Source organism: Octodon degus, unplaced genomic scaffold (genome assembly GCF_000260255.1).
Source record: "Octodon degus isolate 3935 unplaced genomic scaffold, OctDeg1.0 scaffold00261, whole genome shotgun sequence".
Taxonomy (NCBI): domain Eukaryota; kingdom Metazoa; phylum Chordata; class Mammalia; order Rodentia; family Octodontidae; genus Octodon; species Octodon degus.
The window spans coordinates 1,968,104-1,995,131 of record NW_004524837.1 but is presented as its reverse complement, the minus strand read 5'-3'; the positions used below and the strand labels follow the sequence as shown (position 1 = coordinate 1,995,131).

General features: G+C 48.0%; 1 protein-coding gene across 3 annotated transcripts; it reads left to right on the top strand.

Annotated features, from left to right (window-relative positions):
• The first annotated feature begins 734 nt into the window (after positions 1–734).
• On the top strand, positions 735–27,028 carry Unc93a (unc-93 homolog A). 3 transcript variants are annotated; one of them, XM_023706492.1, is made up of 11 exons: positions 735–816; positions 5,120–5,173; positions 5,534–5,660; positions 10,443–10,624; positions 11,004–11,233; positions 12,458–12,583; positions 16,842–17,053; positions 19,299–19,434; positions 19,740–19,871; positions 25,118–25,146; positions 26,521–26,752. In XM_023706492.1, exons 1-11 carry the CDS (start codon positions 785–787, stop codon positions 26,665–26,667), a joined length of 1,407 nt encoding a protein of 468 aa, XP_023562260.1. In that variant the 5' UTR covers positions 735–784; the 3' UTR covers positions 26,668–26,752. The 3 variants fall into 3 exon arrangements, with proteins under 3 accessions (XP_023562260.1, XP_023562259.1, XP_023562261.1); XM_023706491.1 differs by lacking the exon at positions 25,118–25,146 and having other exon boundaries at positions 26,521–27,028; XM_023706493.1 differs by lacking the exons at positions 735–816; positions 5,120–5,173; positions 5,534–5,660; positions 25,118–25,146 and adding an exon at positions 8,680–9,137 and having other exon boundaries at positions 26,521–27,028.

Sequence of the window (27,028 nt, the reverse complement as noted above, 5' to 3'; positions counted from 1 at the left end):
CTATGATGCAATATACATTATATATGTATATGCATACATACTATACATATCTATTTATAATAGATACATATACTGCCTTAGTTACTCTTCTCTCATTGCTGGGACAAATACCCGACACTCAAAATGAAGGAAGGAAAGGTTTATTTAGCTCACAGGTACTGGAGGTTTCAGTCCATACTCAGCTGGGTCCAAGGCAGCCTAGCGCATGGCAGAGAGCAACTTTTCATGGTGGTGGCAAAGAGAAAGAGCCAGAGAGGGGTAGCAGCAGCTCAAGCAGCTAGCTTCTCTTCCCACCTTACACTGTAATGCAAATTACCTGCCCCAGGGCAGGTGCAGCAACCACACCCACAGTAATCAATCACAAACTCCAGAAGCCCCCCATGACTGCCTGAGGCTTTGGGGGGGACACCGAGACACAAACCATAACATATACATACACCCATATGTGTGATTTTTTCATGAAATTGAGTTGATCCAGCTTTTTATTAAAAAATTAAGGACTGCTTTTTAATAAAAACCTTTTAAAATTTACTCACTTAATCCCATCAAGAACTTTTCAAATCTGCTTCTCCACAGCTTGGCCTCAGCCTAGCTGAAAGGCCCTTCTGCAGCTCCACTGTGAGGTTCCCTTTGCAAACATGCCTGCCAGCAGGGAGCAGAAGCAAGCATTGCCCAACAGTTTCCCAGTGTGCTTTGTTTGGTAAAATCAGTCACTTCCTGTAGTGCACTAAAAATCAAACCCGGAGAGCGCCTCGGTGTCCTTACACTTTTCACCATTCCAGGCATGTGTGCCAGAAGCGATTCAAGCGAAGCCAGGTAAATCAACCCAGGGTAGCACTGTTCAGTGTGGGGACAGCAATCACAGTTTATGGCTGTTTGCATGTTGAGCAAAGGCACAAAATTATCTTTGGAGATTTTCCAGCGTGACTTAACAGTACTGCACTTTGCATGTGTAGCAGAACCACTGATTGATTGCAACTTACCTGAACAATTTCAGCACAGTCATCACTCTCTGTCCCTTGGCTTGGCTTGGGGGACAGATGTGCGTTTGGCTCTCAGCTGCCCAGCTCTCGATCTAGATCATCAGCTTCTTGCTATAATCAGTTGGATCTTACTCATCTTCGTAAGTTCGCTGGCTCCCAAGCTGGCGGCAGAGCAGAGCCTTTCAGTTCCTGCAGCTAGAGAATCTGCATGCATGAGCATGCTGGAGCAGGGCTCCTCTCTCCGTAGCTGGTGTCATTCTGCTCTCCTGGTGGAGAGGAATGTGTGCATGGGCCTGCGTGTGTGTGTGTGTGTGTGTGTGTGTGTGTGTGTGTGTGTGTGTGCATGCGCGCTCTTGCGTGCCTATCCCATCTGTCCCATAGTTTCTGTCATGTTATCTGCTTTGTCTTTGGCCAGCACTTCCTGTCTTGTGAGTCCTTTTGACCTCTTTGTGTACACAGTCGTTTATGTTCTGCTTTGTCAGCTGGAATTCAGTCCCCATGAGGACATCCTATTGGTGGTTGTCCAGCATCTGCTGCAATGTCTGGCACTAGGTGGGCCACACACTGGTTCTCTAGATGGTTGCAGAAATAGGTTCTATGTCAGGCAGTGAAGGGCTTGCTGGAAAAAATGAACTGTGCATTTAGAAAGGAAAATGTGTGTGTGTGGCTGTGTGCATGCACACACACGTCCTGAACGAGGGGCTGTGGTCATCTAAGGAATGTGAGAGGGAAGCAGTAAGCATCCTCTGAGCACTGCCTGCTTAGCTGCCCCTGCGACAGGGAGAGGGAAGGGGGTAATCCGCCATGAGCTGCTGGCTCCTTCCTCTGTGGTGCATGATGGGTTAGACATGGTGCTCGGGGCTCTGCGGGATCCTCAGGCCACTCAGGTGTCCCCGGTGGAAATATATGTTGAGAACCTCTGAAAGAAAGGAAAAGCCAAGATCCTGGACACCCAAAGCTCAGACTGCAAGAGAGGCTGGCACGATGCCATTTATAAATACTGTCAGGGTGAGAGCAGTCTCGGCTCTCTGTCATAAGACCGGTCTCTGCTGTCCAGTAAGTAATGGAAATTAGCTGAAAGGTCCAGGTTGAGGTTCTTTGGCTCTGACTCCGCCTCTGCTGAGAAGCTGGGTCTTGGCACCTCCCCGGCGCATGCAAGAAGCCATCTACCCAGGCAGGAGGCACAGCCCCAGCTTCACACCCCTGTGGGTCTGTCTGTGTTGGCGGGTTCCAAGTTTATGAATACTGAAATACGTGCTAAGAGAAAACCTTTCCTCAAGCCATAGTTGAGCTGATACAAATTACTCTTTTTAAAAGAAAAAAGCACCAGACACATTTATATTCCAAGCATAAGAATTCCTAATCAAGACAATAATTTGTTCCATTCCTTGTATATAAAATGTTCACCTTCCTATAAGCACAAATGCAGCTGATGAATAGAATGCATGTGAACTTATTTGGCACTGCTCTTAGATTTGAGGCATAAATGTCAAGAAAATTAATGTTAATTTGCTTCCGTGAGCACTCTCCTTAAAAAGGCAAACTCCTAACCAGACTTCCCCCTAATCAAGAGCGTCTCCTGCTTCTTAGCAGGAAGTCTACTGAGCTGAAGCATGTGTGTGCCGCTCACAAGGCCCTCAGAGCACCACTGGCTGGTGGCAGAACGGTGTAACCAGTGGTGGCTGGAGCCTCTGTGGCACCCAGGGCCCGAGGTCTGTAGGACATTTCTTTCTTTCAGCTCCATGCCAGGCACTGGCTCTTTCACTTCAGTACCCAGTAATGACATTAGCACTACGCAGGGCTTCAAAGCATCTCTCTTCTCAAGCTGATGTGGTTTAGATGCCACTTTTAAGGACAAAGTGATTATTGGTATTTTTAAGTTATTTATATATACATTTCTTCAGCCTTGTGGAGCTGGCCCTGCTGCAAGTTCCTGGCTCCAGGACACACCCACAACAAATAACTCTAAAGCTAACTTTAAACATCTGTACATGGCTGAGTACCCAGGGCTTACCATTCTCCCTGATCAAATGACATATGTGAAGTCACCTGTCTGTAAGTTGACAGCAGCTCTTGGCGTCTCAGGACGTAAGAGTGTTTCTTCGGCTAACTGGAAACCTTTGGGTGACTATGTCTAAATCCCATCATCAAATTACTGACCTGTGGTGATGCTTGAAAGTATCTCTTGTGGTAATACTCGAAGTATCCCCTGTGCTAGGGATCAAGGTGGATGGTAAATGGCACTGCTCCTTCTTAAATCCCTCTTAACATGGCAGGAGCCGGGAGGGAGAAAGGGAGCGAACAGGCAGGCTCAAAGCCCTATGTCAGACATCACCAAGAACTGAGAGTGACAGCTCGTGGGACAAGGGAGAAGGACACGCAAAGGTGGGGCCAGGTCTGCCGGGCACTTTGTGCTGTCCTAATCTCCCCTTCTGAGGGCAGCAGGGCTGGCAGCTACTGGAAGCTGCCCCCAGGGCCGGCAGCAGCTCCCCGAGGATGATCCTGGTAAGTTTAAGCAACCGCACAGAAAGCATAGCAAACAGTGGGAGGAAACTCACAAGATCTTCTAATATAAAAATAAGATACAAGCTAGGGCCAGGGAGATAGCTCAGTGGCTTAAATGCCTGTCTGGCAAGTTCAAGGTCCTGAGTTTGATTCCGAGTACCAAAAAAAAAAAAAAAGATACAAGCTATTTGTGGATACGTACAAACAGGCCAGAGTTAAAGTCTACTAAAGTGTTGCCACAGAAATGAAACAGGAAGTCCAAGTTTACCGACTGATAGCTAGGTTAGTGTGAAAAGCCCATGTTGGGCTAAGTGTTGCATTTCTTAAAATATTTCTCTACCTCCCATTTTCTCTGAAAGTGAAAAGGTCAGTTTAGCTGTCTTTTTGGTGATCACTCTGAAGTTTCAGGAACTTCAAGGCCTTTAGTTTCTTGGAAGTTTGCAATGCCTGTCCCTCCAGAAAGATCTAATTTAGATAAGATTACTGTGTTTTAAGTAGGATTAGGATGCCAGACTATTACTATAGTTAGCCGCTCACACTAACCCTTCTGCTCTCACAACTGTGTAAGCATGATAATCCACATTTGGTCAACATACGAAGCCATTATTTTTATCAAAACTTTTATTTTCTGCCATGCCGGCCCCGCCCCGTGGCACGCTGAGATGGCAACTGAGACTGGGCTTGGTGGCACGCACCTATATTCCCAGCTCTTGGGAGGCTGTAAACAGGGGGATCACTATGAGTCCAATCTAGTAGTGAGACCTTGAACACCCTGTAGACCCTGCCCTAAAATCCAAAAAAAAGGATAAAGCTTTTATTTTTGTAGAACTAAGTTGATCTCCATAGAGTCGCCATGCTGCCCCCCTGGTGTGGCCTGCTTCCTGGAGCAGGGGGGCTGCCATGTGTCAAATTCCCAGTGCTGTGAGAGTCACGTGATGAAATGACACTAGGGTGAAATGACCAGTTTCACAGAACATCCGGAGCACTCTGCACACATCGAATTTCACAAACAACTGATCAGAAAAGGGATTTGTTACTTTGCTTATTGGCTATGAGGTTTGGATTAAATTGTTTAAGGCTCTAGACCTGACTGTTGCATAGAGCTACTATATCCATGAGTCTAAATTTCATTGATTCATTTTACAATACTAAGGATTGAACCCAGAGCCTTTGCACTCAAACTTGAAATCCTCCTGTCTCAGCATCCCACAGTTTGGGGATTATATTGGTGTTTCCCGATGTCTGGAAAATTTTAACATTAACAAAATGAAATGCAATTATGAGTTCAGTTTCACAGTGCCCAGAACTATGTTTCAAGCACTCGTTTGCTACATGTGGCCAACATCTGCTGCATGGGATGGTACTGCTGCAGTCCTGCAGTGCCGCATCCCATGCTTTCTGAAGCCTCAGAGTCCCGTCCTCCACCGGCCTAAGGTGCTCATCACAGAGCTGCTATGGGTCACACGGAATGATGCTTGTGGAAGGACCATGCTCAGGTCACTTTTAGAAACAGTGCAAAATTATTAGTCTTTGCAATACGCAGCCCTGGGATCCTACAGTCCTGCTGGCTCTTTTTCACAAATTGAACTATGGTATGTGCCATTGAGTTGACATTCATGCTTGTTTTCTAGGGCTCCAGAACATTCCACGCTCTGCACCACTGACATCTTCCCTGGACCTAGCAGGTACTGTTAGATATACATGGAATTTTCTGTAGGAATATACCTATCTGAAATCTATATATATACCCTATGAAAGCTATCGAAAGCCAGCTTTTCATATAAGCTGGTAACATACAGGTTTACGAATCTTACCAGCTTGTAATATACAAGCTAATAAGGGTTGCAACCTTTGCCCAGACAGTGTTTAAAGTGCCTGGAAAAAGTAAATGAATACACATAGCCCTGTGCTGTGCAGGGCCAGTGATAACCAAGCTCATTAACTACTAGCAACCTAAATAAGTAACACACGTCTAATCCAGATGAGAGGGAATCCGGCCTCCCTTGATGCAGCTGCCTCTCCTGTGCTCCATTGGTTTCTTTCAGGGAGTTGCATCCACTGGCAGTTGGCATGTTAGCCGGCATCATGGAAAGAAGCCTGAGAAACTTCCTCGTGGTCTCCTTTGGCTTCCTTCTTCTCTTCACTGCCTACGGAGGCCTGCAGAATCTGCAGGTGAGTGTGTATCTTAGTCCCTGATCTTAACTTCTGTATTTCTCTTGGCTTCCAAAATCTCTGTGGTTACCAAAAGGAATGAAAGGCAATTTCTTTTTCATCAGTTCACTGTAGTATTCTTTTTTTGTCACCTTCTTCCAAACTTTCTGAAACTGTGGTCTTCACATACAACCCTACAGCATTCAGTGCCCGTTACAGTCCCACAGGACTATGCATCAGCATGGTCTGTTTGACCCTTTGTGAGGACAACAAGAGTCTCAAGTAGTCATTTGAACCCATGCTCTTTGTCTGTCATTGGGCAGTTAAGACTTGAGACAAATTGTGGATTCTATATTCCATGATTTAAGGTTTGTCAGCACAGCAGAAGTATCAGTTATCAAATCGCACTAGAACTTTTAGTTTGTAAGCCTGCTTTATGCAAAATTGTAAAGTTTGGGGCCAGGGATATAGCTCAGTGGTATAGCACCTGCCTGGCAAGTACAGGGTCTGAGGTGGATTTCTAGTAACCCCCTAAAATTGTGTTTGGTGAAACAATTGGTATTTGAACTAATAACTGGAAGTAAAACCTTCAGGGACGTCCATGGACCAGCTGGGAAGTAGGGCCACTGCAGTTCCCTACTGTTCTCACTGGCTTAGCATTGTACCCTGAAGCTGGCTGTCACATAATGAAATATTTTTAGAGTTCCGGGTGACAAGTGAGTACAGCCTCGCTTAGTTTGTCAGTCAGGGAGAAGAAGTAGCAACCCATTGCATGCACAGTACTGGCCTGAGAAAACCGCCCAGGGTCTCAGGGACAAAGGCTGTCTTCTCACAGTGCTCTGCAGGCACTCTGGACCACCTCCTAGACCTGCTTCTGGAAAAGCCTACAGAGCATGAGACGACAGCAATGGTGACTCTCAGATCAAGGAGGGGATGTACATCTCTTTTCTCACTGAGACACATCTGACACTTGGAGTCCTCACCCTCCCACCCCAGGCCTGGTGGTGTCACCTGCAAGTGTCAGTCTGTGCAGAGCACCTGCTCTGTGGCAGTTGAACTGAGCTCATGTCAACTGCAGTCAGGGAGCAGCTATGAGAGGAAAATGTGGCCAAGGGTTCCCGCTAGAAGGAGAGAGTGCTCGGGGTCACCCTCTGGACAAAGGACTTGGAGGGATGCGAATAGTGAGGGCTAGTCTCCCTTTAAAACACTCGCACACAGAAGGTCATCCTAAGGTGATTTCAGCACCAAGCAGAACAGCTCCCCAAAGCTTGGGGACTGGCACTTATGGGTCACAAGTCTTGAATCTGGCAGCAGTTCAGCTGCCTGACTGGAAATTGGCCTCTGCACTTGGAAACCAGGGAAAAGTTTGGCAGGAAGAGCCTTAGAAGCTGCTGATGGCTCCGCCCCAACTGGGAGAGCAAGAGCAAGGACTGTGGACAACTGTGGCAAGCAGTGACAGCCTCTGGGGCTCAGGAGTGCCTGGACAGCCTGCGGTCAGGAACTCTCTGGTGGCATCTGGCTTACTCCAGCTGTGAGTTGCTGCACTAGGTGCCTCCAGCACTAACAGGACCCAGGGGGGTAAGGAGCAATCTCACCCACGCACTGCAGTCCCCGTGGCCCCAATTCTAACCCGTACCACATCGTCCTGCTCACAGACTCAGACTACACTCTATATGAGCATGTTTGAACTAGGAAAGAGGTTCCTACTATTCAGAATGGGCCATAGCAGACGTGATGCATGGATGGATGATGGGCTCGACTTCTGAAGCACTGGACGCCAACCCCATCTTAAGAAGCACCTCCATCCCAAGTTCAGACAGCTCTTTGAATAGCTTCATCCTCTGCATCTCTCAGTCCTTGTCCCTCCAAGCCCAGCAACCTTGCAGGGATGCAGGGCCTGCTCCTCAGGACCCCCTGGCCTGGATCAGGTCAGAACCCTCACCACAGCAATGCTGTCTTATTGCCCTTTTTGCCACAAGCCTCCTCTTTGTTGTTCACAGCTCAGCTTCCCATAAGGACATCCATTTCACTTCCTGATGATGCCCGGGAGAGGAGGTCTGCCAGCCAAGAGGCAAATGCCACACTGCCAGTCCCTTCCTGTACACAGCCAGCAGCCTGTGAGGGCCTGGATATAAGAGCTGTGTCTCCTAGGCATTGCCACCCAGGCCTAGGGTGCACATTTCCTGAAGACAGTACACTGTGGGTATGTGGTGAAGGAGGAGGTCATTACTGCTTGGAACCCTTTGGAAGCTCTCCATGGGTTTCCAAATCCACTGATGCCCAGGAGATGGGGCTCCCCATGGCTGAACCTCTGGGGGCTCTGGCAGGTGCAGCTAATGACACATGTTATCTCATACAGGCGGAGATCCTGCCCTGTACAGTGCCCTCCCTTGGCACCAAACTGGCTTCCTTCTAGAACACCTCACCCCTCAGGAGGCTGGCCCTGGTGGCCCTCCCAGGCAATGACAGCCCCATGGCAAGGGTCTATTAAACTAGGCCCACTAGCAATGGCCCCTTGGCTGGCTTTGCTGTCAGCTTCTGTGGGTCCATTTGCTCCTATTTTGACTTTTTTCTGTGTCACTAGTCTCCCATGGAGCCTCTGGTGGTAAGGTCCTCCACCTTGTTGACCAGATTGAAGAATGTTGCATTGCTTATGCAATGCATCTTCCGACACTCAGCATGCGCGTATGCTCCTCTTCACACGGGTGTCATGCAGACAGGCTTGCTTGGTGTTCCTACACCCTGGTGCACAGTATTCATGTGGCACTCAGATAGGGCCACTCACACAGAAAAAGACATTTCTTTTAAATCTGGTTCCTACTTTGGGTGTTGGTATCTCTCTTTTTATTCAGCAACTTGCAGTCAGAACTGATCATAAATGACAAGCGTCTCTTGCTGATTTGCAGCACCCTGTGGTTGATAAAGAAACTGCAGTGCCATGACACACAGAGGATGGCAAGTTTTGCACAGAACATTTCTAACACAGGCCAGGAAGAACTAATTCTCCCACGCCGTGCCTCTGGCAACTTGCATTACCAATAGACATTTCCAGAGAGCCTTGCTCTGGAGCAAAGTGCTCAATTTCCATTTTCCAGCTGAAAGTGAGGGACTGTATGGGACTAGCCTCTTTTGCCTTTGGGTTTAATTAACCAAAAAACATCAAAGTACCTGCTTTGAGCAAAGCATCAGGAGAGGTGTTTTTAATCAGCATATTCACCTTGCTTTGGAAGGAATTGTGATCCCAGTGGAGCAGCCCAGAGGACCAAGGGCTGGGCTGAGGCCAGGGGACTAGATGGAAGAGGAGCCCCAGGACTGAGTGGAGGAAGAGCCCTCCCTGGGCTCTGAGTACCCTTGGAGATGGGGGAAAAGTGCTCACGTCTAGCATGTGAAGGGCTTGGGCGGCTCACGGAGAGGTTAAGGAAGCGGAGATCCTGAGTACATGGAGTCTAGTAGTACTGCTCAGTCTGCCACAAAATGTCCTTTTTGTTGGAAAACCAGGTAGGAATAAATTTTAACCATGTTCTGAGCTGACTGTATATCTCTACCCTCCAACTTCATGGGTGGAAGTTCTAGCCGCCAGGCCTCAAGGCCTCAGAGACCTTGAGAGAAGTGATGAGCACACCAAGGCCTTCTGAGTCTCCCTGTGAGCAAAGAAGGCCAGGACACAGGCATGTGGAGGGATGGCCATGGAGGACACAGGGAGAAGACAGTGTCCGCAAGCCAAGGACAGAAGTCCAGTAGGGGTCAGCCCTAAAGACACTTTGGCTTCAGACTCTCAGCCTCCAGAACCCCAAAAGTGAACTCTCACGGTTTGAACCACTCAGTGTTGCATGAGGGCAGTCCAAGCAGGCTCACACACTGACTTGGGCTGGGTCCTGCTGCCTTGCTAATTGGCTGTGTGTCTAAGGACACAAGTCGCTGCCCACAGAGACAAGCTGAGCCTCTCATCCTTGAAGGAAAATGGGTACTGAGCTCTTACCTTAGCATCTGGCACATGGTGTCTTTGGGACAGAAAACTCCAAGGTGGACTCCAGGTTCAGCAGCAATCAGGCACCGGAGGACCCACGTTTTCTCCTCAGGTATCCAGCCAGCTTCCGAGCTCCCCAGGTTGCCCCTACATCTGTGTGCAAGGGCATAGGGTAGCATGACAGAAAACTGTTGCTGAAGATTCAGACCTTCCTTTCTCTACCTCATCTTCTCTTTCCCTTTCTATCCCTTCTCTTCTCCTCTTCTTCCTCTTCCTTTTCCTTATTACAAGAAAAATGGGAAGCAACAAGTTTGCTGGGGTTCTCAGAGGCAGAAGCCAGACATTGTCCCGTGATTGTTCTTGCCAGTCTGGTTCTGGGGACTTATTTGTCCTTTGGGTCACTTCACCCTGAACTATGGCAGGCTTTCTGTGAAGACAGCATCAAGAGTAAGTATGTGGTTTCATTGCATATCGCTGCCAGGAGTGCTGCCTGCGTGGCTCAGAGCGAGTCCTCCCGGCAGCTGCAGGTGACTCTTCTCGGCTGGGCCCCAGCCAGGCACAGGTCCCCAGTGGGAAACAGACTTTGTGGTGTGCACCCCACAATCTAGCACTGTCAGGGCTGGAACATCCATCCTGACACTGAGAGGCAGGTGACTGTCCCTGCCATGTGCACCTGCTGCAGGCCCACTGCAGCATGGCCTGATGCTTGTGGTTCAGGAGTTGAGATGCCCTTGAGCCTGTGGGACCTCAAGCACCTGGCCATACTCAGGGTGGTCCCTTGCCCCACAATCCCCGCACTTGTCTCCAGCTCTGATGTGCTGACCTTGTTTCCACAGAGCAGCCTCCACAGCAAGGGTGGCCTGGGGGTGGCGACTCTCAGTGCACTCTACGGTGCCATCCTGCTATCCTCCATGTTCCTCCCACCCATCCTCATCAAGAGGTTCGGCTGCAAGTGGACCATCACGGGTGCCATGGGCTGCTACGTGGCCTTCTTCCTGGGCAACTTCAAGGGCAGCTGGTACGGCCTCCCCTGCTCTGCTTCCCAAGTTGCTCACAGATGCCCTGCACCCAAGTGAGGCATCTGTCAAACACTCTCTGCACCCTGGATTCCATGGTTTCCGTTGCAAAACTGATACATAGCATCCTCCCCAGTTTTCCACCTAGACGCCCACCTCCCCCACTAGCTTCTCCTTCTCTCAATTCACAGGCTGACTTCTTCCCGGGATCTGAGCTGGCCTCAGCTTTGCATGTACTTGGGTGTTTCATGACCCCAAGACCCACAAGGGGGGGGTCTAGGTTAGATTGAAGTGTGAGTCCCAGAGACCCAGGACTTGACAGATGATAAAACTGGTGAGCAATGAGGGCAGGACACATGTGCCCAAACAGCCTTCTTTCAGGTACACCCTGGTCCCTACCTCGGTGCTGCTAGGGCTGGGAGCAGCGCCACTGTGGTCAGCTCAGTGCACCTACCTCACAGTCCTGGGGACCTCACAAGCGAGGAAGGCGGGCAAGCTCAGCAAGGATGTGGTGAACAAGTACTTCGGCATCTTCTTCTTCATCTTCCAGTCCTCGGGTGTATGGGGCAACCTCATCTCCTCTCTGGTGCTTGGCCAGACTCCCAACAAAGGTAAGGGGAAGAGGGAAAGCTATGGTGCTGAGAAGGTGAAGACTCTATGGTGCCTGATCTCCAGGAGAGTCTGAACTCTTTATCCACCCAACTTTATGTGCAGTCAGCTTGTCTCTGTTCCCCTGGAGACAGCTGGGATCTGAAGATAAGTCTCTTTCCATGGGTGTCCCTGGGGGCAGGGGAGTCCTTGTGTCAGGGTGCTGTGGGCAAGGCAGGAGCCCTGCCTTGGGACCTGGGTCTGTGGTCCAGGGGTCGCTGCTGCCCCTTTGGACTGCATGAGAATGGCTTTGCCTGATTTATCTGTACTGAATTTACCTACTGTCCCATTCAAACATGTGTGTGAGTCCCATATCACATGACTGAGTGAGCATTTGATGGCTGATCCTTGGCTTCCTGATGTGGCATAGCCTCAGATTTAAGGGGGAGAGGGGTGTCACATACATACCTTTGGGACTGGGTTGAGGAGTCAAGCCAAGGTCAAGGGAAGCCACGCCCTCAGTTCTTAGGGAGATTTTCACAGTGGAAAGTCAAGTTCCTTTCCTGCCTGGCCCTGCTCTGTGGCCTTCCAGGTAAAGCCCCACCTTCAGGACACTCTGCAGTCACGCCCTCCTTCCTACCATCATGCTAGATAGTTTGCTCTATAATGATCTAAGCAGGGTTGTCACACAGCTCACAGGTGCTGAGCCTGCTTGTCACATCAAACTGAATATTCTCTCTCATGATATCCTTCCTCTCTCAGAGGCTGCAGTCAATTCTGACCTCTAGAAGTTCAAACTTTATTCTTCTAACACATAAGGAAACTAGAATTCATTTTCAGTCGCCTGCCCAACACTCTGGAACTGCTTTCAGTTGAGTCTAGACGAAAACCCAGCATACCTGGCACCTGGTAGAATGCGCCCTGTCTGTATGACTAATTGTGAAGGGTTGAACAATTTTAGTTGTGTCAAAAAAGTAGTACAGCCAATAACGAGCATTCAGTTCCACATTTACTCTCTTCTGCATCTTTTCAGAATGCTAACTTGATTCTTAACTCCCAAAGAATCTTACAGCCAGTCTTCAGCCTGTGTTGAAGGGCAAATATGCCCAGATATTCCGGGTCACAGTGACCTTTGCAGCATCTTCCAAAGGCCTCCCTGTTCTCTACACTATTGCTTCTGACCTCAGATCCCCATAGCCTAGCACAGCCCCTGTGTCCCACTTAACCATGTGCTTCTGACTTCACAGAATTCTTCTCAGAGGACCAGCTCAAGTCCTGTGGGGCCAAAGACTGCCTGATGTCCACAGCAGCCAGCACCAACATCACTCAGCCATCCCAGAAGCTGGTCTACACGCTGCTGAGCATCTACACAGGTGGGTGCCCACAGCTTCCGCTCCCGGGCTGAAGGGGGCTGGCTCCAGCCCTGATGAGCATGCTCTCTTCAGCTCCAGCCCTGCTGGACTGCAGGGCCCGGCTGTCCACAGGGTTTTCTGTGAAAGGGGAGGCCCAGGGCTGCCTAACACTGAGACATGTGCCAGCGTCAGCATTTCAAGTCATGAGAGTCCAGAACTGTTACTTTTAAAGTATTAAGTTAAAAATTCCGCTCCTGAGTCATCCCAGCAATACCTGAAGTGCCCAGGGAGTGCTAGTGGCTGCCCTGACAGACATCACCATAACGGGCCAGGACATTGGTAGGTGACAAGGCCCAAGTGACTGAAAATCCAGTCTCTGATTTATCTTTTTTCTCTGAAAAAGGTATTTCAGTGATTTGGGCCAAAGGAGGTAAATCTTGTGGCTGTCCATCCTTGGTTGTCACCCAGGCACTGAAGTTCTGAGCTTTGCAAGTCTGTGACGATAAGGTGGCTCAAGGAACTGAACTGTTACAATGAGCCTTATTCTTGGAGGTTCATTTTAATGAAAACAACATCTATGTTGATAGTTTTAAATCTGTGTTGCTAGGCCTTACTTATATCATAGATTCATTACTACTTTGAAAGGAATACATTCAGAGTTCTCTAAAAATACTGTCTTAAAAGAAGTTGAAGTGTATTCTTTGTCATTTTGGGGTACTGGAATTCATGATGGCCTCAGATAGCTCCTCTTGAACAGCAAATGTCTGAAACCTGTCAAGTTGGGTATAGTAGGCCCAGCTCCATGAGGGAAGCAGTCAGGAAGGTTGATAGTGTGCAGAGTTTTATTTGCATGCAGGAACAAAGAATGCCCAACCCCCAGGCTCCTTCCAGTCACCCCAAGTCAGAAGTACTAAATATGCTCATGAGCAGTCACTCCAGACTCCCAGAGAGCATTGAACCCTTGGCTGTGTCTCTGGGCAATGGGGTGGGGCCCCTGTGACCCCAGAAACAAGAGCCATGGAAGCTTCCACACCTCCAACAAGCTCAGAGTCCAGATGTGGAAACAGAGATGCATGCAGCTAATCTGAGGGGTTCCTGAACTCTGGACAGTGGATCCAGTTGGGGAGACACAGCAGATGCCACACGGGAGGGGCAGGATATAACCCAGGGCCTAGAAGCCAAGAATGCAGAGCTTGTGCTGTTCCTCTAAAACTAAGGTAGACACTGGGGCCAAATCCTGGCCCCTTCTGGCCTTTTAAATAAAGTTTTATGGGAACTCAGCTGTTCTGATCTATTTACAGTCTGTGGTTTCCCACTGTACGGATAACATGGAGTTGTTCCCACAAAACCATGCCTACCAAAACCCAGAATGGTTCCTAGATGGCTGTCCTTTGCAGAGTTTGCCTTCTCTCCTCTAGAGCAGTGCAGCTTTGTAGGCAGGGAAGTCTCCGGCCTGGGCCTTACTGCACTGTAAAGAGGATTCGGTGGAGGAACATTGAGGTCAGGCTGATTCTCCCCGGTCCCTATCACCATATCCGTGGAAATGTGGGACCCAAGAGAAAGCACACAGATCCCAGCACATAGTAGATTTAGAGACAGCTGGAGGTCAACCACAGCCACCTCCTCGCTGCCTCCCTTCTGCGTGTGCCTCTAGCCACCCCCTTGGGACCTCACACACCACCCTGCCAACCTGTAGTGACTGGGCTACCAGGGATTCACCTTGCACATGATCTCTAGTGTCCCACACCTGTGTATACACTAGATAAATTAAGATTCCTGGGGAACCCAGCAGCTTCACTAGGAGAAATCCAGAGACAAAGTTAAATCAGATCATGCTGGGGTAAGTGTCTTATTCTGATAGTAGCTTCCCTGAGGTAACTTATATGGCTCCTTCTTTTAAGCAAATTGACATTATTGCAAAGAAAAAAGTCAAAATGAAAGAAAACGAATTGGAGGAACCAAAATGCCCCCCCCCCAACACTTTCTCTGGATTTCTGGGCACTCAACTCAGAACTAAGTTTCTTGCATAGTTCTTATCTTTAGAAGAGTGTAGTCACAGGACCTCACCCCATTCACACCTCTGAAAGCTTCTAACTGATGTGGCAGCTGGACACACATGGCCCAGTGATGGGGAGGAATAGCTTCTGTAACCTCTCAAAGGCTTCCTCTCCTTGACTTCCTGTCATGGGGGCTTACCTAGTAGGTTGTGACAAATTTGAAGTCCCTGCCCAAAGGACAAGGGTGAAACAAGCGTCCATGCTCAGTGGGGAGGACATGTGCCTTTCCCATGGGATCCACCTACAACCATCTGGTGGGGTTGGCCCCAAGCAGTTAGCAGGGCCCACCATCCCCTCGAACCTGCACAGTCCCCTGCCCATTTGGTTGAAGGAAATAAGCAGAGACCTGGAAATGGGAGCAGTGGCTGTTCAGGCTTCCCAGAACTTAGGCAATCTCATTCAAATCCTGGTTTGCAATTACAGTGTGGGTGGGTTGGTCTAGAGGGAAAGTGGCCAAGTGATTGAAAATAGAGCTTGCAAGAAGACGAGCACTTGTTTGGGTAGAGACGCACCACCGAGAAGGTTATGAGGTGGTGCCAGTACTGGTTTGACCACTTTGCAAACTAACTGGACAAGACCTGGCTTTGTAAAAATCATCACAGATCCAGGAAAACTCAGCTACCGTGGCAGTAACAGAGCAAGTGTGCCACGACGTGGTGGTTCTACAGAGAAGGCTCGGTCATACACAATGCAGACAAGATCAAGCGTGGATAGTGAGAGGAGAGAGAAAACCAGTTAGGTCTTCTTAAAAAATGGAGTTGAATGCAAATGTGACCAGGGGCAGGAAAGGAGGGAAGGATCCAAATGGTCTGTAACAGCTAAAGCAAGGTGCCCACCGCTGCCAGGGAGGAGAGAGACAATGGAAGCTTAAAGACAGCACAACGGGCACTTGGAAGCTATTGGACGATGAGAAGGGAAAGATTCTACATAAATATTAGTCGTCCATGTGCAGAAATGAAGGTGGGTCAGATGTTAAAGTGATGGTTGGTGAAGATGGAGATTTGGTCTTTAAATTTTGGAATTATAGAAGTACAAAGTACAGAGTGAAATCATATATAAATCAATATAATTAATTTATTAATTATAATTGCATATAAATTATCATTATATAAAAATGATATATAATTTCACCATATATATGTGTACATAGTTTTGTTCTATATTTTTGTAGTGAAGGGCACGCAGGGTCACACACCCTCTTGTGGCTGTGCCTGGGCCACTCAGCTCTGCCCCACAGATAGCGTGTGTCTGCTGTACCTTCAGCATGTCTGATGCACACGTGGACAAGCCTCTATGCACCACCTTGTTAAGAGCAAATGGTGGCACTTTTTGCTCTTTCTCTTTTTATTCCTTTAGGGGGACTTTGCCATCTTAGGATAGAAAGGACTTTTGGGTTTTTTTTTTTTTTTCAGGTATACGATATTCTACTGCAGTTGTTATACACTCAACTGAGATATACCAGTTCCTACCAAAGGACCCTTAGACAAATAGATCTGGGATAAATAAAAAGTACAGCAGATGGCACCTGCATGGAACTCGTTATCAAAAGAAAGACAGAAAGAAGAATGGGCGGAGAAAGGAAAAAGGAAAGGAAGGAAGAGGAGAGAAGAGAGGCGAGGAGAAGAAAGGGAAAGAAAATGGAAGAACAGCTGCCTGTTGTTAGAAATTGCTTCAAAGAAGAGCATAAGAGACCTAGAGTCAGAGGCCAAGGATACTGAGCACCTCTGGGGCCCCTTGTGCTGCTGAAGGCAACACTGGCCTGCCGTAGCCCATGAGAACCTAGAGTTCAGAATTGATGTGGGAACGTGTGTAGGGTCAGTGACTATGACTTGCTATTTGAGGGCAAAGCTTGCAGCCAGGGCAGGAAGACAACTCAGCAGTCTAAGTGCCTACCCAACAAGCGCAAGGCCTTGAGTTTGATCTCCAGTACTGCATGTCATGCCAGCCCTGCCATGGGCCCCCTGAAACTGGGTGTGGTAGTGCATCTCTGTAATCCCAGGGCTGGAAAAGCTGAAACAGGAGGATCACTGCAAGTCCAAGCTATGTAGTGAGACCCTGTACCAAATACATAAATTAAAAAAAAAAAAAAAAAGCTGAAGCCAGTTTTGATGAGTCTTACATCATTTTAGTCTGGGATGTGGAAGGGTCTGAGGCAACTCAGTAGGCCCCTGCCACCCAAGGCCCTACTGACCCTGGAGCCTCGGCCTCTGTGTTCCTTGCAGGGAGTGGTGTGCTGGCAATCCTGCTTATAATTATGTTCCTTGAGCCCATTGATGACAACCCACCAAGCAATGAAGGGAAGAAGTCCCCGCCACTCTGGTCCACACTACTGTCAACCTTCAGGCTGCTCAGAGACAAGCGTCTACGTCTGCTGATTCCACTGCCACTATACAGTGGATTGCAACAGGGCTTCCTCTCTGGTGAATACACAAGGGTAAGAGAAAAGCAGAAATTGGTAGCTTATGCAATAGACTTTATGGCTTGTACCACCAGTACCTACACCTGAGTCCCACCCCCACCCCGGTCTGGAGGCCAGCTGGTGGGAATGGCATGCTGTGGCTGAGTCAGTGATTTGAGATGTCAGCTCCTGAGGCCTTTCTGCCTCCCATGACTTCTGGCCACATGCTTGGTGGCATCTCTCTAGGAAATGGAACAGCTGTCATCAGCTCACTGCTTGCGACAGCCACTGTGTTCTGCAGGCCTATTTCTCCCTGCATTCTTATTGAAGTTAAAAACATAGGGAACATTAAATCCATGGGTGACATCACCACTCATTTCTACTCTCCTTTTTAAATTACATGTTATAGTCTGAGAACCTATGAAAGCTTCCAGGCAGCAGCCCCTGTTCACTCTGACATTCTTCCTTAATGGCTGCCTTTCCCATATACTGCCTCGCCTCTTTGTTATAGTGACAAGCTGTCACTTGGCTGAGAAGCATGAATTCATGGGAACTTGGTTCCCACTACTCCAGGAGCTGCACAACCAGAACTCCCTGGCCAGTCATCACTGACCTGTCCCTAGCCTGTCTCCCCGGCTCATGATCAAGGTAGCACCTGTTCAAACAAGCCTCAGTGCCATGGGCCCTCTGTCAGTGTCAAGATCCTTGCTCTCAACATGCACAAGACAACTTTGAAGCAGCCACAGAGCCAGGGAGGGGCTGGGTAAACACCTTGTGTCCCCCCAGCCCTGGGTCTTGCTCCCTCCCTCCATCCCTTAAGGAGGAAACCCTCTGCCACATCCCACCTACTACTAAGTAGAGCTGTGAGCCTAGCACAATAAAGCTGCCCAGTCTAATTCAAACTTCAGATCAACCACAAACATTATTTCAGACAAGCATGCCCCATGACATATTTGGGTGTCCTGGCGTCTCAGTTACTCTTCTCTCATTGCTGGGACAAATACCCGACACTCAAAATTAGGGAAGGAAAGATTTATTTAGCTCACAGTTACTGCAGGTTTTAGTCCACACTCAGCTGGCTCCAAGGCAGAGCAGTGCAGGGCAGAGAGCAACCTTTCAGGGTGGCAGCAAAGAGCAGGAGAAAGGGGAGTGGCTAACAGCTTGGCAGCTACCCAGCTTTGCTCCCCTCCTTACATTGTGATGCAGATTGCCTGCCCCAGGGCAGGTGCAACATCCACACCCACAATAATCAATCACAAACTCCAGGAGCCACCCCGAGACTGCATAAGGCTTTGAGGGAACACCTAGACACAAACCATAGCACCTGGACTTTATTTGGCAGCACTACTCCTAGGACAGAATTGACAGAGTCTTGAGGATTGACCAAAAAGACTGGAGGGGTTTCAGACACCTTCTTCCATCAGACAACTCTTGTGACTCCTGCTACAGCCAACCTCTAAACTTGGTCAGCTTCCTGCTCCTGCCCTTATTCTGGAGCCTGTCTCTATTCTGCTGGGCAGCAGGAACCTGGCCCTGAGGCCCCTGGGAGCTTCTGTGGCTGTCAGGGGGCACTTACTGCCTTCTCATCTCTGACAAAGACCCCCTGATCCTGAGCCCATCTTCATTTAACTGCTGGCAGTCCTAGGAAATGGCAAAGTCACCAGGAGCAGTTCCCATCAGCTTGAAGGCGTGCCACTGAATTGAGTCAAGAGAAATAGTCATGGGGGTCACCTAAAGCACATAATATTGTTAGTGTGCAGAACTAGCGCTTCCTTTCTTTGTGTGTGGCACTGGCATTGAACCCCAGGGTCTTTGTACTGAACTACATCCTCAGGCCTTTTTATCTTTTGAGACAGGGCCTCACTAAATTGCTATGTTGCCCAGGCTGGACTGGGACGTGTAATTCCCCCATCTCTGTCTCCCAGAATTCTGTGATTCTAGGTGATTAGGAAATCCTCATATTTTCATTATGACAGCTGTACCCATCTCACCTGCGCCATACCAGAAAATAACACACATTTCACAGCACAAGGCAAAGAATGCATGGAGAATTTTGTTCAGATATTTGTCCCAATTGTATCATTTCTATTCTGACCCCGAAAAGTGTTTCCCTGTAAATATCAACATAGCTGTCCTGGACTGGGAGCTGCAGGTTTGGACAAGGGCTGCAGACCAAATGACAGGCCAGCTATCACATGGTTTGACACACCAAGCAGCACCTTCAGACGTGAGCCCCAGCGGGGACAGCAGCGCCACTGACAGGCACCATGCTTCTCCCCAGTCCTACGCCACCTGCGCCCTGGGAATCCAGTTTGTGGGCTACGTGATGATCTGCTTCTCGGCTGCCTCCTCCCTGTGCTCTCTGCTGTATGGAAAGATCTCCCAGTACACAGGCCGGGCTGTACTCTACGCACTGGGTAGGTAGGCGGTGCCCACTAGGTCGGCAGCACAGGATCTGCTGCCTTCTGGTCCATGTCAGGTGCCAAAGGCCCTTCTGGTTGGCTCTCTAGGGACCAGGGCCTGCAGGCTGTGTGGGAGTGTGGAGTGAGCTAGCCACACCTACGCCCACTCACAGACAAATGCCAGGGCTACACCTGAGTCATCCCTCTTGGGTCACCCAAAGGGAACCAAAGGTGTTTCTCTCAGGCAGGGTCCAAGGCACTGGTCATTGCAGGCAGGTTGACTGTCACTGCTCACTGTCCCTCTTCCTCCTCTGGCCCAGGCACAGTGACACACCTCTCCTGCATTGTCACCTTCCTGCTGTGGCAGCCACACCCAGCCCAGATGGCTGTGTTCTTCATCCTCCCTGGCCTGTGGGGTGTGGCAGATGCTGTGTGGCAGACGCAGAACAGTGGTGAGTGCCCAGCACAGGGGAAGGGGAAAGATGAGCAGGCAGCCACCAGCGTGAGCGCCAGGCCCTGGCCAGCTAGGCTGCTGTCAGAGGCCAGAGTGCAGAGGCAGGACGTGCAGATCTGGGGCTCATGGGAAACCTATGTTCCATGGTGTCCTGCACATCCATGATGCAGAGCGGCAGTGTGTTAGTTCCTAGGAGCCCAGCTCAAAGTCTGAAGTGGGCCTGTCTGTATTTATTCACTTGTCTCATTAAGAAAACATGAAAAAAACCTGTAAAAATTGAAAAATGAGTTTATTTACAATTTGGCCAATTGGGGGAGGGGAACTATTCCTTCCCCCTCAACTGCTCAGCTCACAGGAGGGGCAGACCAAAAGCCAGGAAAGGTGCAGTGGAGAGACAGCCTGGGTCTGAGCCACCATTCAGAGGATCCAGGACACGGCAAAAATCTATCTCTCTTGGCACCTCCTGGGGTCAGCCCTGAGTTTGCCACAGATCTCATTTAGACCCCCACAGGTGTCTGAGGATTAGGCAGACAGGTCTTTTGGGGCTTTCAGTGGTCCCCTTGGGGACCCTGAGAAGAGACCCTCTTCCCTGACGCAACACTACTATAGCTTTACTCAGGGAATACTTAGTGATTGGAAATTGAAAGAAGAAAATCCACGAACTATACAATAGCTAAGTGATGCTGTCACAAGAATGGGTGACTTTATTGCTTCTCCTATACGCTCATATAAAAAAGCAATGTTGTCTCATAGATCGTGGACTAAATTCTCCAGGACACTTTCTTGCTTACAATCCTAATGCATTACCTATTTGTAGTACAACTCAAAACAGGATCTTTAAACTGACCTAAATCCCTGGATTTAACTGTTTGGGCTTTCATGATCTTTTCTGCCACCTCGTTAATGAGGGCGGCTTTAGCAGAAGTTGTGCCAAAGCGATGCGTGTGCCGAATCAGCGCTATAACCTGTCTCACTTGGATCAAGGGTGAGCAGCCCTGAGCTAGTCCTAGAATGGGCTGCACGACCGCTTAATGGAGGGATGACCAAGGACTCACTTCCGCTTTTCTTAGCAGTCCAGAATTGTAGGTTACTGCCACACATGTCCCCTAGGAACCATACACACTTTACACGACATGTCCAAGAGGACTGACTTCAACAACCCGTGGAGGTCTGAGGTGGCCAGGGCCAACGTTCCAACCCACACAGTACCCCACAGCCTGTGGTGTGAGCTGTCTCCTCTGAACTCATTTGAAACATCCAAAGTATTTATAAAGAGAGGAAAGGAACTGGGATAGACAGTGTCATAATGTCATAATGTCATGCCATGGTTCTCTAGATGTTTAAAATGATCACAGTAAGAAATTTTGTTTTGTTTGTTCCTCAGATACGAATAATTGCTTCAATGTTCTCTCTCTTTATGTGGGTATAAAATATTCTAAAGCAGTGAAAACCTTTGAAAATTACCTAGGATGCAATAAAAAAATGAATATTCAAGCTTAATGAAGGACTTCAATAAAGAGTTCCTTCGATAAGGAATAGGATTGCTAATTTAAAAAGAAACTATTTGTTTTTTTCCCTGCCCAGGTAAAAATAAACCTTTTTAAGAATTTGAAAACAACAGTAGGCAAAACCTGATTTTTTTTTTCATACATCGGAGACTCTATTGGAATGTATGTCTGTAAAACTGATGTTGAATTACCCAGACTGGCTCTGCTCCTCTCTTAGAATTCACACCTGCACTCCAGCACATCAGTAAGGTCTCTGTGCTATATTAAAAAAACAAACAAAAAAACCCCATAAAACTGGAAATTGTGTATATCTTTCGCCATATCACAAAATTAATGCTCTTTTCTAGCCCTCTGCCATGTACCAGACAGCATATGACAGGCCAGTGACCCTGGTGGTGGAGCTCACCAGCAGTCAAGGAATATAGAAAAGATAAGAGTTTATTCTGATCAGAGGACATTGTCGAGAGAGATCGTCCGACAATTTCCAAGAAAGGAGCAGAGCAGTTAGGGTGGGAGATTTGTATCTGTATAAAGGGTAGCATGTGGGACGGGGACTCCGAGCATCAGACCTGGCTGCAGTATCCCACGAATGTTTCTTCCAGGGAGCCTGGTTTCTGCTGACCAGGGGCACTTTTGCTGTTTCTGAAGTAATACATGGAAGTTGCAAACTATCAAGATCTCCCTTGGGCTTCACAAGGACCCTTCAGACTTAGATAAAGCTATCTTTATGCCTTTAGGAGCATCAGCTCTGAAGGAAAAAGGGATGGTTTGTGCTTGTTGTTATCTTGTACTATCAGCAGTCAGCATTAGTGAGGTGCCTTATGGCTGCTAATGTGTGCTAGTCAAGGCTGTGTCAGCAGAGCAATTTGGGTGCTAAGAATTTTAACCCTTTGCGACAACATCCTCTGCTCTCTGAGTGTGTGCTCTTCTTTAAGAAGACCTGTGGCCACGCACTTTCCTACCGAAGACACCCGAAAGACCTTGGAGTAGAGCAGTCCTCTCTTTGGGTCATTGCCCTTGACCTACAACAGGGTGTCACGACTTCTTGCAACTGCGCATGTGCACTCTCTCCCTCCTGGGGCAGATCTGTGACGTCACTGCTCAATTCCCCCTCCCCCCACCCGAGATTCTGCAACCACAGATCTGTGCAGAGGACTCATTTGTACTCATCTGCTCATTCATTCTACAGCTCACTGAAGATGGGCATGGTTGCCATAGCAACCCTCACACACTGCTCTACTGCATTTAAGATTCAGAATGTCTGGTCTAAAAATAGCTCTGCCCTGTGAGAGCTGCAGAAAGGCCTGTGTTGGGCTTATTAGCACAGGAAGTCTGACCTCTGCTGAGTACCTCTTTACTTTTCCCAACCAGGCCTGCCAACCTGCTCTTCCAGGTGCCCTTCTTCAAGGACTGGAATCAGTGTTCAGTGATCACTTCCACCCTGAGTCACCTGGCAGGATGAGAGGGAGGGACCTGAGAGCAAGCCTGATTTTCTTCTTAAATAGTGTTTGAGTTTGAAATAATCTTAGATTTACAGAAAGTTGCAGGGACAGCGCAGAGTCCCATGAAGCCCTAGCTCTGTTCCTCAACAAGAGTCTTATACAACTTGTGGCCTCTCAGGTGGCGGAGTATCTGTAAAGGCAGCTCAGGGCTAGAGTGGCCTTGGTGAGGAAGGAAGTGGTGATGGGAGAAGGACCCAGTTGTGGACCAGTGGTGCTGGGAAGTGCCTTGGGAAGGGACAGTGAGCTCCACAGGGCCAGGGGCAACTGCCACTCCATCATGAGATGGAAGTGGGATTGTCGACGCCCTCCTCTAGGGCTGTCAAAACTGGCACCACCCAGTGAGAAGCAAAAAATGATTTACTTTCATCTCAAGGCATTTATCCTACTATATGAGTTCACTACAGCTGCCAAACAAATACTTCAGCCCGAGCATTTTTTTTTAATTTTTTAATTTTTTTTTTTAGAGTGGGAGTATTTATTGAGGGGGAGAAATATAGCTCCTGAGAGGCAGGAGGGGTCCCAAGTGGGCTGCTGAGGACCCCACTTCTTTTTTTTCTATTTTTTTTCATAATTTTATTAAGAAACAAATAGCAATGAGACAGATTCAAATCCGATTAGTAGGACAGTTTCAATAATTAATACATTGCATATTGTTGTCTTAGTGGTTATTCATTGTACAAGATGCAGACATGATATCTTGTTTACAAACATTATTAGAACAGATCTTTCTATTCACTGAATTAAGAGACTGTAGCTGTATATCTATCCTAACTATTTTGAATATACAGATACAAAATGGTCGCTTATTTGTATCCCCTTTATTTGTTTAGTTTTGTCATTTAAATATTATAGGTGTGTAAATTCAACAAAATATTCCAAAATAGTCCAGTAGTTCATAAACCCATAGTAGTAGGTTTTCCACACAACTGGCAATGTCAGAAGTTGTTGACTTGAGCCTTTTACAGCTCAGCATTTTAATATGGCTTTACTTTTTATATTTCATTTTATACTTTTTTTGCTGGATGGTTAAGACCAAGGTAAAGCAGGACCTATGCAACAAGAGTTGTAGCTTTTGGGTCTGATAAGATCAGTGAAATCCCCTCAGGATTTATCCTGAGATCCTGTACCTCAGATTCTAGATCCTTTGTCAGTGCAGCCATGTGGATGAGTCACGGCCATTGCTTGGCCAATGTGCTCTCTTGAAAGCCTGAGAGAGTGTTTTCTCTCCATGTGACTCTCCTTAGGCACACTCTGCATCATTGATCACTTTCCTCTGTGGCCCCATAATCTCCTTGATCCAGCCCGAGCAATTTAACAGCATGCACTTCTCAGTCTGGAGGCTGAGTGGCTGAAAACAAGGGGCCAGCAAGATTCACTAGCTCTGTGCCATTCCGCTTGGCTTGGGGATCTTCTCCAGTGTCCTCACACATCTCTCTGGGAGTCCTCATCCTCACTGCATATAAGGATACCACTTACATCGAATTGGGGCCATGTTTAACTTAATGAGCTCTGCAAAATATCTGCTTCCAAATGCAGGACATACTGAGCTACCAGGGTCTGTCGGAATCGGAAGATGGACAGGGTGGTATGATGCAGGGCATACAGAGCCTCAGGTCATTTCTCTCCCACACTTGTAGACAATCCTTTCATATCTGTCCTTTAACATCAGTTGAATCAGTTTCAGTCCTATAAAGCCAGTTTAATCAGTACTATGCTGTTGTCTAGTTTCATAAGTACTAATTTTGTAAGGCCAGGTTAATCAGTACTATGCTGTTTAGTCTAGTTGATCAGTATTAATTTTGTAAGGCCAGGTTAATCAGTACCAGTCCTGTGAGGCCAGTTAATCACTCCCAGTCCTGTAAGATGAGTATAATCAGTACCTGGTATAGCTTGTGTCTAGATTCAGGACTGTTTTGGAGGTGGAGGGTAGGGTTCTCTGGAAGTGGACTAAGGGTGCGTGACTATGGATTAGGGGTGTGGTACTCTGATTGGTTCAGCATAGTCCTGGTTACGGACTTTGGAAAGCCCTCCCTGGGTGTGCATGACATCACACAAAGGGCTTGTAGCCTGGATGGGATAAAAGGAAAAGGGACACTTGCTCTTCTACCTTCTGCTTACTGCTTCTTGCCTGCCCTGCTATGGATTATTTCTCTTCTTCCATGCCACCCTGCCCTGGAGCCACCCTGCCCTGTCATGCCACCCTGCTCTGTCATGCCATCCTGCCCTGGAGCCAGCTGAGGATGGACTGAAACCTCTACAAACTGTGAGCAGAAATGAACTTTTCCTCCTTTGACTTGAAGGTGTCAATCTATCTCAGCAACAAGAACAGTACCTATGGCAGTACCAATCCTGTTAGCACAGCTGAATCAAACCTAGCCCTGTAAAGACACTTTAACCACTGCAGTCCTATAAGGACAATTCAGTCAATACTGATCTTCCCTCTGAGTCAGAGGCAGTGTAAGTTTTTTCCTTTGGTGCAAATGAAAGGCAGGAGAGAAATAAAAGAGGCCTTTATTGCTTGGTGCAGGAGGATGGCTTAGGGAGAAGCATGGACACTTGCAGGAGGGAGGTGGAAGCAGGGGATTTTATTGGATTGGATGAGAGGTGGAGTTTAGGCCTCATGTCAGGAGAGGATTGGAGGGTGGATGGCATACTTGTGAAAGACAGAATAAGCATCTATTTTGGGACTAAAAAAAGGACATGGAAGTTGGTCTGGGACTGACAGATTGTTGTTTTGGAACCCAACGCCATGTTGGATCACCTGCCATAGTGACCCTGACAGAGTGCCACACAGGCAGGGTTCCTTCAGTAGGACTTTGACTTTGGAACTTGGCTGGATTGAACTCTTTTGCTTTTAAGACTTCAGGATGACCTTCAAAATATGTGCAATTACTATTTGTCAGGTATAAAATATTTTAAAAAGTGAAACAAATAAAAAAAACTTTAAAACACTAAAGAATAAAAGTTCTCAGGATAGAAATGGAAGTCCCGAACACCAGCAATATCCCGGCCTTGTGGCCATCTGACCAGAGACTAAGGTCTCTTACTGAAAAGACACTATACACGTTTCTGTGACATTCCCTAATAGGAAAATAAACGTCCCCAAGTGTCACCCTCTCGTGTCTTTGCTCATGGCTCTGGAGGGTGGCCATGCTCCACTTCTGCAGGCTGTGCTGTGTCCTTCATCTGCACAGGCAGAGGTGCCTTGCTGCTGATAGCCCTGAAGCCTCATTTCTGCTGCAATGCTGGCACGTCACCACCAAAGGACAACACATAATTGCTGTCACCTGAAACATGAAATAATTCTGTGCCTTTTCCAGCTCTGGAACTGCAATCCAGGGCCTTCACACTAGGGTACACCTGTATTTAATTTTGTTTTTTTCTGACACTGGATCTCTCTAAACTGCACGGCCTGGGCTCAATCTTGCATTCCTCCTACCTTGACCTCCCAGAGTGCTAAGATTACTGGCATATGCCACCAGGCCTTGCTTCATTCTGTGCTTTTTAAAGAGAAAAATGTCTTGCTTTTGTTCAGAAATAAGCAGTGTCAAAACCACACCGCATTCAGCAAGAACAATCCTCAGTTCACACTTGCGGCTTCGCATAATGTTCTCCTGCCTGTCTCTCTCCTCCACAGTGCTCTATGGGGTTCTGTTTGAGAGGAACAAGGAAGCAGCCTTTGCCAACTACCGCCTCTGGGAAGCCCTGGGGTTTGTCATCACCTTTGGGTGCAGCAAGTTTTTATGTGTCAGCACCAAGCTCTATGTTCTGGCAGGAGTCCTGACTCTGGCCGCAGTGGCTTATGGGACTGTGGAGTACATGGAGTCCAGGAACCCCCACCCGCCCCCTGCTGCAGGAGGCAGAGACCAAGCAGATGAAGAGGAAGCTCAAACGCAAATGTGAAGGAGGCAGCAGGGGATGAAGGCCTCAGAAAATATCAGCAAAGATTTTTTATTTGAATATGCCTCGGTATATGTTTGATTCTTCACAGCTACTTCAGCAAGACAGTGTATTTTACTTTTCATTTAATTTTTTTCCACTCTATTAATTTGCAGTTGACTGCTCTTATCAATAGAGATCAAGAGTGTACACAAAAACATAAATTCATTTCACTTCAGATGTGAAAGAAACACATTGAAATTTGC

What these genes read in the sequence shown, in the direction of transcription:
- Unc93a (XM_023706491.1), top strand. Translation starts at nt 785, where the DNA reads ATGTGTGCCAGAAGCGATTCAAGCGAAGCCAG. An exon ending in GGCAACTTCAAGGGCAGCTG is followed by an intron (nt 10,625 to 11,003) that starts GTACGGCCTCCC and finishes GCCTTCTTTCAG; the next exon opens with GTACACCCTGGTCCCTACCT. An exon ending in GCTGCTGAGCATCTACACAG is followed by an intron (nt 12,584 to 16,841) that starts GTGGGTGCCCAC and finishes TGTTCCTTGCAG; the next exon opens with GGAGTGGTGTGCTGGCAATC.